This window comes from Lepisma saccharinum, chromosome 24 (genome assembly GCF_977018435.1).
Source record: "Lepisma saccharinum chromosome 24, izLepSacc3.1, whole genome shotgun sequence".
NCBI lineage: Eukaryota > Metazoa > Arthropoda > Insecta > Zygentoma > Lepismatidae > Lepisma > Lepisma saccharinum.
The window spans coordinates 62885725-62902601 of NC_139252.1; the positions used below are offsets into that span (position 1 = coordinate 62885725).

The 16877-nt window shown below is 36.8% G+C and overlaps 1 protein-coding gene across 2 annotated transcripts in view; it reads right to left on the reverse strand.

Moving 5' to 3' along the window:
- Positions 1-16877, reverse strand: part of LOC145978277 (uncharacterized) — a 47224-nt gene that overhangs the window by 15193 nt on the left and 15154 nt on the right. For both annotated transcript variants that reach the window (XM_083110796.1, XM_083110795.1), the window contains exon 4: positions 12802-12913. In XM_083110796.1, coding sequence (XP_082966922.1) covers positions 12802-12913 — 112 coding nt within the window. The remainder of the gene's footprint in view (positions 1-12801; positions 12914-16877) is intronic.

Below are 16877 nucleotides of genomic sequence, written 5' to 3' on the forward strand. Positions count from 1 at the left end.
TGCCAAATCAAAAATATTGCAATCAATGCAAAAAAAATATATCTAGTTCTAATTGGTCTAGACACCGGCATATTTGTGACCCTAAGAAATGCAGAAAGGCCACAAAAATGTGTCCAAGATGCCATAAAATATTAAGCACGGCTTAATACAAATGGCATAAGTGTATTTGTTATGAACAGTCATCAACATTGCCCCCACTACCATCTACATCTGGTCTGAAAAGGAAGCATGAAACACCTGTTAATGCTGGACCAGCAAAGCAGCCACGCTATGCACCACCTATCCATAGCAGTTTTAATGGCCAACTTAGGGATCACCGGTTTGTATCAGAGCCAAAATGTGACATTAAGAATTTTTTGAACAGTATAAATCCAGATGTGCAGGCAATTCTAAATGCACAAAATGGCTCTTATAAGCTGTCCCTCAAATTGTTTACACAATATAAGAAGCCAAATGGCACAAAATTTGCACAGCCCCACATAACAGAAACTGTACCTATATATTCAAATGCAAATTCAGACAAAATAATAAGCAGTTTGATAGATCAATTGAATATTAAACACTCTGAATTTGCGGCAAAAGAGTCAGGATGGAGCCTATGCGGATCTCTACACAAGCTCTATGTTAATATTTCTGAATTCAGCCCATTACAAGGATCTACATATTTGCCATTACCTGCAAATATTAAAAACAAACAAGCCGTGGTTAATATAAAAAATAATGATGAGAAATGCTTTTTGTGGTGTATTTTAGCTGCTTTGTATCCAATTTCAAAGGATCCTCAGCGAATAACTTTTTATAAACAACATGAAAATGATTTTGATGAGGCAATGGAGGGTTTAGAATATCCAATGTCTGTTCAGAATATTGATAAATTTGAAAAAAAGGCCCGGGATATCAATGGCAAACAATTATCTATTAATGTATTTATTTGTTCTACTGGCCGTGGCAATTGCTTGATAGCACCTCTCAGAATCAGTACATTTGATGATGATTCTGCTGTTCCGATTGATCTGCTCTTAATTGAAGGGGATGATACACACCATTATACTCTGATACATAATCTTGAAGCTTTAGTCAGAACACAACTAGACAAAACTCATAGAATATTCAAGTTGTGCAGAAGATGTTTGTCTGTATTTGATGGTAAAAAAATAATAAATGGGGTTCGGGAAGTGAATGCAGAAATTGCTAAAAACAAGTTAATTGAGCATCTGAAATACTGTGGCAACCATAAACCTGTTCATATGCTTATGCCTAACCCAAATGAAAATGCCAAATTCAAAAAATTTGAAGTTTTGTTGGAACACCCAGCATATATAGTCTGTGATTTTGAATCAAACCTCAAACCCCTTGCATTCTGTAGCCCAGATCCTGATGAACCTTCAATTACATCATACCAGTTACATGAACCTTCTAGTTTTTATTATGTGGTTGTACAGGATGGGGTTGTTAGTAAAAAAGATTTATACATGGGAGCAGATGCCATCAAAGAATTTGCACAAAGAATAGAAAATGAGTGCCGTTGCATAGCATCTAATGTCTTATTAAAATCAAAACCTATGTTGCCTTTAACAGAGGAACAGATTGAAGATTTCAACAATGCAGAAAAATGCCCGGTATGTGAATCTGAATTTTCAGATACAAATATCAAGGTACATCACCATTCCCATACAGATGGTAAATTCTTAATGCCCCTGTGTAATAGCTGTAATATTAAGATCCAGAGACCAAAATTTGTCCCTATATTTTGCCGTGGAGCATCCAATTATGATTTCCATCATTTGATCAGGTACGAGGGGTTTGACAAGCAGAATTTAAATATTTTAGCTGAAAATAATGAAAAATATATTGCCATTAGCAAAATAATTAAAGTTAATGGTGTTCCTATTCACTTAAGATTTATTGATTCATACAGAATTCTGTCTGCTAGCCTGGCTACACTGGCCACTCAATTATCTGATGATCAATTCAAAATCACATGTGCTTTGTTTCCAAATCAGGACCTGAAATTAATTAGGCGGAAGGGTGTATATCCATATGATTATGTTACAGATTTTTCTAAATTTGATGAGTGTTCTCTGCCACCACAACAAGAGTTTTACAGCAAAATCAGAGGATCTGGAATCACTGATGAAGATTATCACCATGCCCAGTTGATGTGGAACAATTTAAAATGCCAGACATTTGGTGATTATCACAAGGCTTATTTAAAACTTGATGTCACTCTCTTAGCTGATATACTTCAGGCATTTAGAAAATCTTCCATGGAAAATTATAAGCTGGATCCAATGTATTTTTACAGTGCTCCGGGCCTAGCATGGTCTGCAATGTTTTTAAACACTAAAATGCAATTGGATCTGATCCAGGATCAAGATATGTATCTGTTTATGGAACAATGTATAAGAGGAGGCATGGTGCAATGTTCTCAGAGATATGCCAGAGCAAATAACAAATATATTCCTGATTATGATCCAGCACTGCCATCAAATTATATACTGTATGTAGATGCCAATAGCCTCTATGGTTATGCTATGATGAAAAAACTGCCATATGCAGGGCTTGAGTGGGTTGAAGATTTCAATATTGAAGATCTTAAGGATTTTGATGACAGTAACTATGGCCTGTTCTTAGAGGTTGATCTGACAATTCCTGATGATTTACACAACACATTTTCTGATCTGCCCCCAATTCCCGAGGTTAAGTGTTCACCTGGCTCTAAACAGAAGAAATTGATGATGACTCTAGAGCCGAAACAGGATTATGTCATATATTACAAAAACCTCCAGTTCCTGATGAATCATGGTGTTCAAGTGACCAAAGTTGGAAAAGTTTTGAGGTTCAGGCACTCAAGATGGTTGAAGCCATATATTGATACAAACACAGAGCTTCGAACATCTGCAATGAGCCAATTTCATAAGACCTTGTTTAAATTGATGGTCAATTCAGTGTATGGCAAAACAATTGAAAATGTCAGAAAACATATTGATGTTAAAATAATTACTGACCCCAGCCGGAGCAAAAAATTGATTGCAAAGCCCAACTTCAATTACAGAAGAATTTATGATGAGAATATGGCACTTTTCAACATGAAAAAACAAAGATTAAGTTTGATAAGCCTATTTATGTAGGGGCTGTGATATTGGAATTGGCCAAATTACACATGTTAAAATTGTATTATGATGTGTTGAAGCCTTTTTATAAGGATCGTGTAAAACTGATGTACATGGACACATATAGTTTTGTTCTTGATATTCAAACAGAAGATGTTTATCAAGATATAGCACAGCCTGAATTGTTTAAATATTTTGATACCACTGAACATTCAAAAATTAAACACCACAACAAAAAGGTGCCTGGCAAGTTAAAAGATGAGACACTTGGTGATGTTATTGTGATATTTGCTGGGTTAAGGGCCAAGATGTACAGTTTTGAAACATGTAGTGGCGCTGTTGCCAAAAATGCCAAGGGCATTGGCAGAGTGACTGTAGACAAAGAGCTTGAATTTGAAGATTACAAAAATTGCCTCAAATCATGTAGCACAATCAGAACATCAGAATCCAGAATTCAGAGTGTGGATCACTTGTTGACTAGCAATATTGTAAGAAAAGTGGCTCTGGACCCACATGATGATAAGAGATGCATTTTATCATGTGGCATACATACTCTACCATGGGGTCATTGTGATTTGAAAAGTGGTAATCAATGCCCAATTACAGAGCATGATTTGAAATAAATAAACATGCCTATGAACTTATTTGGGTTAAAAAAACAGGCTATTATGGACCTGCCAACACCACAACCCTCTTCTGATATGATATCTAAACTAAGTGCTTTGTTAATTATTCATCTGAACAGCATACTTACAGATGTTGATGGTGAAACAGGTAAAACATTGTACATATTTAACAATAATTTAAATCATTACCAATTACCTGTAGGTGGTCAATTCCAATTTATTACAACCCCTGAGGGTAATGTCAAGATTTCAGTAGGGATAAATATTTATAGAATTAAGCACTCAAACATGATTTCTGGCACTGTATATAGTGTTTCTGCTGGTGACTGCTTATATATTGAGGTCCCGGGATCATATGACAAGCTTATACCTTTTTTATAGAATTAAGAATCAGATATTCAATAATAAATAACCACTAAAACAAAATGCCTAATGATATATTTGGCCATACAAGGCATGAAGATCACAGTGATGAGATTCTGATGCTTGATGTCAGAGTCAGGAAATTAAGAAGTGATTTACAAGCTTTACAAACCACACTCAATGCCAGTCTTCAACTAGAAATTACAAATTTACAATCACAATGCATGGACCCTCTTCTTAAAATTGATTCAGAACTCAAAGTGCTGCTTCAGAAATATACTGATTTGGCCACATTGGATAATTTTCAAAGTTTCGAAGAAGCTGTAGCAGCTCTTCAAGCCAAATTTAAGACCCAGGCCACCAACTCTGAGCAATTGAAACAGCAATTGGAAGAGCAGATAAATAATGTCCAGGCACAGCTCCAAACAATTGTCAAAAGCATAAAATCACAAGAAGATTTTGATCTAGTGATTTCCACTCTAAAAGAACAGATTCAATCACTCCAAATACCTAATCTGGACCCTCTGAACAATGCCATAGCCGAGGTTAAAGAAAAAATTGAGACACTTGAAAATTTTATGAACAACTTGCCATCTTCTGATGCTTTGAGTGCAATAACTCGGAGTGTTGCCAACATTAAGCTGCAACTTGAAACATATGAAGATTTTGGAAAAATTCAAAGTACCATAACCCATCTTGAGGGTACAATAGCAGCAGTGCAAAGTGATTTGACAAATGTACAAGAATCTCTAGAATCCCGCCTGCCTGGTATTGTAGACACACTTGTCAGTGTCCAGCAACAGATCACAAAGCTTGAAAACCTCAACACTGAATCTGAGCTATCTCATTTTCATCACTTGATCGATGATATCCAAACAAAGCTTGAAATTTTACAACAATCAACACCCACTCAGGCAGATATAGCCCTGCTCCAAGATGCTATGCAAAATGTGGCTGATGCTTCTGAATTAAATAATGTGAAATTGGCACTTGAATCTTTGCAGAATACTGTATCAAATCTGCCTACATTACAGGAACTTAAAAATATAAAGAGGGCAGTGAATCGCATATTGAAATCAGAAGATATCAAGAATATCCAAGCAGAGATCAAACAACTCACTCAGACAGTGGCCACTCTACCAACCAATCAACATATTAATGAACTGCATGCCCTGTTTGAGGATATCAGAAGACAGGTCCATGATCTTACTGCTCAAAATTCAAAATTGGCAGTTATTGAAAATTTACAGCAAATTGTAGCTAATATCAAGCAACAGCTAGGGACCATGCAATCCAATCAAGCAAATGCTCTGTCTGTTTTTGCCACCCAGCTACAAGAAATTGTGCAGCAATACAAGAAACTTGCTGTGGACATAAGAATCAAGCCTGGGCACGATGAGATTGTTAGGACCATCAATGAGCACCTTGAATCTGTAACAAGCAGATTGCTTACAGCAGAAAAAGAAATAACCGGCATAATCGAGAATCCAAAACATACAGTAATTCTTGAATTGTACAGCATCCCCAACAAAGAATATGATTCACCATTTACACCAGGTGGCAAAATATATATGCTGTCCCCTGCTCAATTTTATTACCAGTTTTTTGTTGGGGGCACACTGAGACCAATCAAGATCAAATATTGGCTTCAACCACAGGCACACCACTACCCCACCTTATCAATAACAAATGCTGACAACAAACCAAAAATCACCAGTGTAGAGTTAGAGGATTTTACAGATCCCGATACATTAGAAACATCTTATGCTGAAGATGAAGTCTCTCTGGAATTTCATATACAAATAGGAGACAAATTATATTTAGAAAATCCTGTAGTATCAGCTGCTGAACACCCCATAGTTGCAATATTCTTGTTTTCATATTATGTCTAGACAAATTATTGTTGACGAATTACACAGACAAGCCAGACATAATTATAAGAGACTTCCAGTAGTCACAAAAGGCATAGATGATTTATGGCAGAGCGACTTGATTGAGATGGCAAGTGGACAGCTGAAAAACTTAGACAAAATCAACAAGGGCTACAAGTATCTACTCACTGTAATAGACACATTTTCAAAATTTGAATGGGCTGTGCCGCTCAAATCCAAGACTGTAAAATGTGTTACAGAAGCCTTCAGGACAATCATCAATCAGAGTGGAAGATCATCGCGCTATTTGCAAACAGATAATGGCAAAGAATTTTATAATTCTGTGTTCCAACAATTTATTAAAAGCCAGTCAATACAACATTATTCGAGTTACAGTGATCTCAAAGCCTCAATTGTAGAGAGATTCAACAAAACCCTAAAAAATCGTATGTATAAACAATTTACACTTCAAGGTAATTATAAATGGCTTAATATTCTTCCAGAACTTCTACATAAATATAACAACTCGGTCCATTCCACAATCAACATGAAACCCTCTGAAGTAACTTCATCTGATGAGCAAAAATTGATCAGGACTGTTTATTATCCTAGATACCAGCCAACAACAAGAAAAGCCAAATACAAGGTGGGTGATCAAGTAAGAATCAGCAAATATAAGCACTTATTCAAAAGAGGCTTTACAAGAAACTGGAGTACTGAATTATTTACAGTGGTTCAAATTAAACCTGGGACCCTTAACACATATATAATAAAAGATCACCGAGGAGAAATTCTCAAAGGCAGATTCTATGAAGAAGAACTCAGCAAAACTAAACAGCCTGACACATATCTCATAGAAAAAATCATCAGCAGAAAAGGCAACAAGTTATTTGTCAAATGGCTGGGTCATCCGGAAAACAGCTGGATCGATGCAGACAAAGTGATAATATGAGCACCTGGGATGTTATAAAAAGGCTGCCAGAACCTGAACAGCAGATTAAGAGAAATGGCAAGTTTCTGCCTGATAATATTAGATGTCTTATTGTTGGGCCATCAGCTTGTGGTAAAACTACACTAATGATTGATAATTTTTTATTGGCACCCAACTGGTTAGACTGGAAAAACAGGCACTTGTATGTTTTCTCTAAGAGCTTGGAACAATTAAAATATCAGCAGCTGATGAAGCTATATGATGGATTGGATATTGCCACTTTTGAATCAGATGTTAAGCCACTTCATGAATGTCTCGATAATTCTGTTGTTGTGTTTGATGACATTATACTGGATAATCAAAACAAGGTTAGAAATTTCTTTACACAGGGCCGACACAAAAACATTGATTGCTTCTACCTGGCACAGACTTTTTCTAAAATACCGAAGCAGCTGATCCGAGACAACAGCAATTTTATATGTGTGTTTCATCAAGATCATACCAACCTCAAACACATACATGATGAATATCTAGGTGGGGACTTGAGCTACAATGATTTTTCCAAGTTTTGCAGTAGGTGCTGGAATCAAAACAGTTATGGGTTTGTCACAATTGATATGACAAGAAAACCCAATAGTGGTAAATATAGAAATAAAATTAACAATTTTCTAGACATTGAAACATATATAAATATCCATGAAAAGGCCAATCATTGATGATCTTAAATTAAGAGATTATCTTGTAAAAAGATTTAAGGGATGGAAATCACAGAACCGAGGAATTTATGAACAACACAAACAAACAGAACAGCCTATTATTGATGCTATTAGTGAATTAGGTAAAAGTATCAAAACTGTTACAGAGCAAAATCAAAATTTGATCACAGAGCTTGTACCTGTAGCTGCAAGGAACATATTAGATTATCCAATCACCCCACTTTCCAGTATTCATACACCTAGTCCTGTTGCTCCTCGAAGAATTGTAGCTACCCAGGATCCTATTGAATTGGGTCTTCTTGCTCAAAAATATTTAAGCACACCTAAAGACAACAAAGATGAGGTCTTTGGCTTATATGCTGACACAGAGCGTGATGGTAGCATCATACATAGAATTGGCAATTTCAGAGTAACATTTATGGGAGATGATCTCATTGTATATTCAGAATCTCATCTTGGAGAAAAAGGTGGTTTTGTTAAATATCCCGGCACACCTGGATTGTGGGAACTGATGACTCGGAAAAGGCCTGGCAGCTATACAGATCAAGACTATGAGCACTACAAAGAAATATTAATAAAATCAGATGCTCTATACCAGAACAATGATCCCACACAAAAAAGAGTCAAGTCTAGCAGTGGAGCAAAATATAACAACTTAATCAAGCCCATATGGTCACAGATCAAGACTGGCAGTGGAATCAAACAATACAACACCCTGCCTAAAGAATTTGTCTGGGTTGATGAAGTCAAGATACTTGTAGATAGGTTATTGGTGATAGCTGGGGAGGAAAATGCTGGCAACCACAATTTTTACAATGAAAAAGTTGGAATTATGGACATGATAAGCACCAAATTGTCTAATTTTATAGTGAATGACACTAAGGGGATTGGATATCTTATAAAAATTATTAATACTCTACCACCTAAATTTTGGAATATTTCTGAGGGCCGGGGACTGGTTAATGACATTATAAACAAGCTGCCATTTGAACTACACATTCCAGGCTATCAGTATTGTGGTCCAGGCACAAAATTGGACCATAGATTAAACAGAGGTGATCCTGGTGTTAATCCCCTAGATGCTGCTTGTAGAGACCATGACATAGCATACAACACAGATTCTGATCTTGACAAGAGACATGTTGCAGACAAAAAATTAGAAGAGGCTGCATTTGGTAGATTTGTAAGCAAAGATGCTTCTTTAAGTGAGAGAATAGCAGCATTGGGGACCACCATAGCTATGAACACCAAACAAAAACTGGGGTGGGGGCTGTGAATATGTATATAATAAACCTAGAATGAAGGCCAAGGGTGTTATGTATCAAATACCTTATGCAGGTCTTAAATCTCTTAAAACTATTGATAGTCTTTTAACCAAAAAGCAGCGGAAGAAAAAAAATTCTTGTCTTGCAAAGGGCCATGGTATGAAATTGTTGCTTAGTACCCCCCAATTAAAAAAATTACAACAATCTAGAAAAAAATCACATGTGGGGGGTTTCATATTTACTATCCCGGCCATCTTAGCAGCATTTTGGGCTGTTGGGAGCTTGGGTGGGGGATCAGCTGCCATAGCAAAAACAGTAATAGATGCCAAGAAAAATAGGGCAGAATTAGATGAAATAAAGCGCCATAACCTGGCCATGGAGAAACAAGGCAAAGGTGTTAAGAGAGCCATGAATAAGTTTAAAAAAACAAGAGCCGCTTACAAACCAAGATATTGAACCTTTAATCAAGTCACTGGGCATCAAAAATTTTAGAGGTGTGTACATGTCTGATTCTTTACCAGAACAACCACTCAACAAAGAGTGTGGCATTGTTAATTTGGATAAGTACAAAAATCAGGGCACTCACTGGATTTGTTATCTTAAATATTTAAAAGATGAGGCATTTGTGTTTGATTCATTTGGAGGTGTTCCACCTGAAAATTTAGTAAAATATCTAAAATCAGCTAATCTTTATTACAATAATGCCCGTGTTCAAAACTTCAAAGATGTTAATTGTGGACATTTGTGGTTATCTGTTCTCAGATATATGTCTCAAATAAATAAACCATCAATTGAAAATTTTCAAAAGGCCTTGTGGTATTTAAAACATCATGGGGGTATTCCATCTCACCAGCCAAAATTCAATATTGAAACTCAAATTACATGATGATATAGTGTATCCCAAAACAATAGCTCTCAGAGCATTTTATGGCATGTACTTGATCCCTAATATTACACACCACAACAACAAAATTGCAGTAGGGGATCAAAAAATTGTCATCACTCCAGGGCAATATAATCTGTCCACTCTAAATGCTCAATTACCCAGAGGTATAGTTTTAACTCAAAATTCTGTCACTCACAGAGTGGAGATTGTATCTGCTACAGAAACATTACATTATATTTTCCTGTGTGCCATAATAGAATAGATAACATTGAGTTGATGGTCACTAATGAAAAAGAAGAATTAGTTGAATTGGCTGGAGCCACAACAACTGCAATCATAGAGATTAATATTTAAATAAAAATACATACAAAAAAAATGGAAAATATTGAGAGTTATGAGCTACAATCATTCCCCCCAAACAGGAGGACATTTGCAAATTTAAATCAACCCAACACAGAGATTGAGGTTGATCTTGATGTAGGGGATGGCTTTATACACCCCCACAGAGCAGATCTATACATCAAATTTGATGTTGTAAAGCTCGATGGAACAGATTATCCGGCAAATTCAAATATAAGATTGGTAGATAATTTTGTGCCGCATCTGTTCTCTGAAATTGAGATCAGAAAGCATGGTGTTGTTATAAAGAGAGTGGATTATCCCGGCATTACCTCCACAGCTTTGGCCACACTAAAATTATCCAAAACCGAGGCTTCTTACTACAAAATAGGTGGATTTGAGGCTGGTGATAAAATTATATCTAAGAGCCACACAGTGCTGTTCCCTATGCGCCTGTTGCCAGGATTCTTCTCAGATTACAAAGATATTATGTGGAAGGGTGGTTTAAGAATCACATTTAGAAGAGCTGCCAATGATAATAATGCTTTGATGAGGTACAGCACATTAAACTCTACAGGGGAAGCTTTGCCTAATACCCTACCTGATGAAGGCAAATGCATTATTCAAACTATGGAGCTAAGAATCCCAGTTGTTGAATATGAAGCCAGTTATGCTCTTAAATACAAAGCAGATATAATAAAAAATCCACAAGTACCTTTACAATTTTATACATATCAATGTGTACAGAAGCCTGCCACTGGTACTTATTATGAGTTTGATGCTACAAATTCATTCTCCAGTATACAATGTGACATGCCGGATTTTGTGCTGGTACTGTTTCAGACTGGAAGACACAATAATCAGGAAAAAAATTCAAGTAGATTTGATAACTGCAACATCAAGAACATTTATCTTAAAAATGGCAGAAATGAGGTATTACCTAGAGAAAATTATAATTTAGACATGTCCAAGGATGATTTCCTTAAATTATATGAAGCATTTACAGCATACAAAAGGGTCACTACTGGCAATACTGACATGTATTACACACCAGATGAATTCAAAGCACAAAGACCCATGTTTGTCATCAACACTTCAAAAAGGAAACAAGTTGTGGTTAATGACAGGACAAGCATTAAAATTATCTGTGAATTCCACGATACACTCCCTGATGACACTATATGTAGTGTTATTCTCATAGGTGAAAAATCATATGTTTATGATGTAAGAAATGAGAGAGTCACAGAGCAATTCTAGAAGAGCTCTGCTTATTACCGGACCGGAAGTAAATATAAATGGGTGTGGGTGGGTGAGAGTGACTTTTTGCCTAAGTTTTTAAGGGTAGCCAAAACAATATCAAGGGGGGGGGGCATATTTTTGACAAGTTTATAGACAACAAACTGAGAGATGTAGCTTTTACACACATGGGCAAATCTGTCTGAGGGGAGTTCTTCTTTTCTACACTAGAATTCAAAATTCTTTAGATTTAAATATGTACACACATGGCCGATTGGGCTATATGCCCCCTCTTGACATAATTTTAAGTGTGGGCAAATCGGGGCATATGAACTCTTCTTTTCTACACTAGGATTCAAAATTCTTAGAATTAAGAGCATATCACACTTGAAGAATTGGGGAATATGGGCATCTTGGCATAATTTTAAGTGTGGGCAAATCGGGCTGTTTAATCAAATGACTTCTTCTTTTCTACGCTATAAGTGCGCCAGTAGTATATACTTTTATACTACTACAGGGATCCATACGTATTACCGTGCAAATTGTCCATCACCATGTTCATGCACTTTGTTTGACCCAATAAGAGCTTCAAGAAATAGAAGAAAACTCAAAACAAGCTGTTGACAACTTCTGCACCAGCATACATAAAAATCCATTCATTCTTAGTTTTGGACTTTTAACCCCTGTGTGAATTTTAAAAATACCAACGTTTCGGAGCCTGATTCTAACTCCGTCTTCAGGGCAGTGAGTAATCTACTAAATCATACTTCAATCAATCACTCTCCATATGGAAACCATCCCCAAACACATCATGTGTCCAGGGATTGAAGTATGCACTGCCCTGAAGACGGAGGCAGACTCTGCCTCCGAAAAGTGTATTTTTAAAATTCAAACAGGGGTTAAAAGTCCAAAACTAAGAATGGATTACCACTGATCAGCTACAAAGAAGAATAAAAACCCATTGCTTAAAAACACACAGGATGGAAGAGAAAAATTAATAAAAATAGTCATGAACAATTTACACGTCAATACCCATGGATCCCACTGTAGAGTGAGATGCACAAGTATTACGAAGCAAATTGTCACCATGTTTATTCTCTTTCCTTCGTAACGCCAAACAAGCTACTGACAGCCTCCGCACGAGCATACTTAAAAATGTATTCTTTACTTCGTCCACGAATAAATTATTTCTAAAGAGCAAAGAAAAATAAATGAAAATAGTCATGGACAATTTGCCGAACAATACTTTTAAAACTCACTCTACCATACTGATCAAAAGTTAAAATTTCATTTAACTAAATTCATTGTCACCTTGTATGCCTTTCAAATTTTTACCACTTTTGGCTAGTAAAAGCCAATCCAACTTACTGACACAGTTTTAACAAAAGTCCTAACAATAGCTGTAATGATGAAACGAGGTTTGAAAAATCATCAAAGTGGCAGTATCCTACTTACTCTGGTCCATTAGTTTCTTCCCACTGACAGGCAGCCCCGGAAGGCTATCCGAAATATCAGCTCGAATGGGTGGATTGTGGTAGTCCTTTATATCAATGTATACATTGAGCATCTGGAATTCAGAAACAGGGAATACTGTATTTCATTATAACACATGTAGTCGACTCTGAATCTAGTGAATATTGAACTACAGTAAACCTAGGTCACGTCAGGTCTCTGTCGCGGACAAAATTAGAGGAGCTAATAACAATCACACGCGAGTGTCCTCCAGACTTCCTCCTAATCACCGAGAGATGGTCCTGTGAACAAGCGCCCACGTCCTCTTTCGCTATCCCTGGTTACACGGCCATCAAAAAAGACAGGACTACGAAGGGTGGAGGTGGTATTATCTTATATCATCGCAAGGACTTAAATATCAAGGTCCTTTCAACATCCACCAATTATGAAAATAACGATTAAGTTGAAATTATGAACATAGCGATAAAGATTCGAAACGCAACCCTGGGAATAATCGGGATATACAAAGCACCCAATATATCCTACACAAAATTATCACGTTTAGAAACGGCAATCTCTGAAGTTTTCCCGCGTGTTGACAAATTGATTATTTTAGGAGATAAAAAACGTAGACTTTCTTTCGCCACGCAAACCGGATACAAAATACTTTCGATCAATTCTTAATTCTGTCGGCCTTACGCAAATTATCAATAAACCAACTAGAATAAAGGAAAATAGCAAATCACTCCTGGATGTCGTAATAACAGATGACCCTGCCATTGTACGTTCATCAAACGCAACCGTACCTATCGGAAACTCAGATCACTGCATGGTAAGTGTCACCCTTTAATTAAAAAACCGAAAAGAGAAAAACATTATGTCACATACCGTAATTTCTCAAATTTCAATAAGGAGAAATTTGATGATGATGCAAAAATTGATTGGACACAAATTAACAGCTACGACAACATCGAAGATAAGGTACGGTATACCTCTACCAATATTATCCACCTTTTTGACAAACATGCACCTCTCCACACTAAACCGGTTAAGCATAAGTGTTCCAAGGATATCCGAAAACACGAAATTACTCACGAAACTCCGCGACAGAGCTTTATTAAAATATAAACGCGAGAAGACAAACTACAACTGGGAACACTACAAGGAACTAAGAAACTATACAACTACGGTGCAACGACAACAGAAGAAAGCATTCTTTAACCATCACCTACGTTCCAATAAAAACAACAAAGACCTGTGGAGCAAACTCAAGGCGTGGGGAGTGTATAGTAAAACTACTAATAATGAAATACCCTCTGATATACGAGACGTAGATAAAATAAACGAACATTTTTCGAACATCTGTCGTGAGGCCGACTGCTTGAAATCAGATTTAAATGAAACCAGTAATTTGTTTAACTCCAAAATATTTAATGAAAGTGCACAACAATTTCATCTTAAAGAAATCAGTGAATATGACACAATTAAAGCAGTAAATAATATACGATCCAATGCCTCTGGCAATGATGGAATAACAATAAAAATGCTCAAACTATCACTTCCGTTTATCTTAAGTCACCTGACACACTTAATAAATTTCTCCTTTCGGACTGGACAATATCCAATCAGCTGAAAAACAGCGCGCGTGATCCCTCTACCTAAGAAAAAAGTAATATCGTCCTTAAACGATCTTCGTCCTATAAGTCAAGTACCCACCCTTTCCAAGATCACCGAAAAAATTGTTTACTATCAAGTTAGAAATCACGTGAACAGCCTCAATCTCCTTCCGAAATGCCAATCGGGCTTCCGCACTGCTCACAGCACGGCGACGGCGTTGCTAAAAGTCACGGATGATATATTTCGCTCAATGGACAAGAGTATGACAGTTGCTCTGGTTTCACTGGATCTGACAAAGGCTTTTGACAAGGTTCATCTCGACCTACTCTTAAGCAAGTTGAAATATTATAATTTTTCACACCCCGCACTCAAATGGTTCAGATCGTACTTGACAAACAGGCAACAGAACGTGTTCCTAAAAACTGCCACGCCCTCTCTCTCGAACACGCTTCCGCTAGAAACTGGCGTTCCGCAAGGATCAATTCTAGCTCCTCTCCTATATACAATCTTCACAGCAGATTTAGAAACCAACATAGAGCATAGTACCGTACACTTTTATGCAGATGACACCCAAATTCAAATCCCATTTCCACCAAAATCACCAGATTATGCAATAGCATTACTTAACAAAGATTTGGCAGCCATAAATACCTGGTGTAATGCAAATGGTCTGAAAATAAATCCACAAAAGTCTGTTTTCACCGTCATCGGTTCCAAGAATAGCCTCGCAATGATAAACCCGAATAATCCACGCGTCAAAATAGAGACATCCGAAATTCCACATTCAAAAAGTATAAAGAATGTAGGAGTTATGTTAGACGAACACTTGAACTGGGACCTTCATGTTCAAGAGCAAACTAAGAAAGAATACGCAGCACTAAGATTCTTCTATAAATTTAATGAATATTTAAAAATAGATATTAAAATGAAACTTGTGCAAACACTGATTCTCCCTCTTCTAGACTACTGTGATATAGTATACGGTGCAAACTTGTCTGTTCGAAATAAAGTCAAAATTCAAAAAGTTCAAAATTAGTGTTTACGCTTCGTTTATAACTAAAAAATTCGATCATATTCTTCCAACCCTGAACGAGAACAAAATGCTAAACATGAACAGACGTCGCAGACTTCATTTCTGTTGCTTTATACAGAATCTTTTGCATAAAAAAATCCCCTAAAATTTATTCCAGAAACTAAAAACCAGAAGGGAAATACACAACTACAAAACAAGAGGAACAGCGAAACTTGAACTCTTCAAACACTCACTGGAAATTTTCAAATCGTCTTTTACACTTTCAGCGGCAAAAAAATGGATTGAACTTCCGCCCTCCATTACCTCCCTCCCCAGTCCTAACAACTTTAAGAATAAACTAAAGAATTTTCTGTTAGATGAGCAATATCTCTGTTCAAGCTCCCACGAGTAACACTACACAATACAGTTTAGACTAAATACGAGCCTCGCCAATCCAATCCAATCCTTGAAAAATCTACAACTATATTGTAATATTTACGTATGCGTTGTTCTATCGTACCTCACAAAACTAGCATAATCATGTACATCAATCTCAACATCCGTGCGTGAATGTCCTGCTCAGAAATGTTTAGTATGTGTGTTTTAATGTGTGTGTGTGTGCGTGTGCGTGAATGTGTTTTTTTATCTCTCTTTTTTACGTGTTGTCCTGATTTTTTAAAATCTCGTCTTTGTTCTTTCCTTGTAACCATTTTATTTTTTTATTTGTTTTTTTTATTTTATTGTATTTTCTTCTCTTTTTTATGATTTTGTTTATGTACACTAGGTAAATGTCAAACGGGGTTAGGTGGGAGAACACCCACAGGCTGAACCTCGCCCTTGAATAAAGAAAATTTGATTTGATTTTGATTTGATTTGATTTAGTTTATTTTACTTCGCGTTTTGTGCCTCTTGGCTAATTTGCGAAGATGGGGATGAGTGATGAAATGATGAAATTGATGAATGGACATTCACAAACAACCAAACCCGACCGGGATTCGAACCCGGGACCCTTGGCGTCGCAGCGCGATGTGCTAACCACTCGGCCACAGGGTCGGGCAAAATTTGAATTTGAAATACTTAGCACAAGGGCTTCATCGATGGCGTAGTGACAACGTCGTCACCTTGCAATAAAGGGGTCCCGAGTTCGATATCCGGTAGAGGCATATGTTGATTCTGATCATCATTAAACTGTAGGTACTACCTCTATTTTATCAATCAATAATTCTTATCTACTTTGCTGCTTTCTGCTGAAGTGTATTCATTTCAGCAAACAGATATACAAGGCAGCAGGTAACTTTTCTCCACACACACACAATACTACACACATGTAACAATTCCAAATGGGAACTGACCGCGCATAATCACATCAAACTGTCTTCAAAATATGGGGGCTGGAGAGCGACAGCGGAACACCTAGCCTCCGAGGTGAAGCATACCCATCCAACTGAAT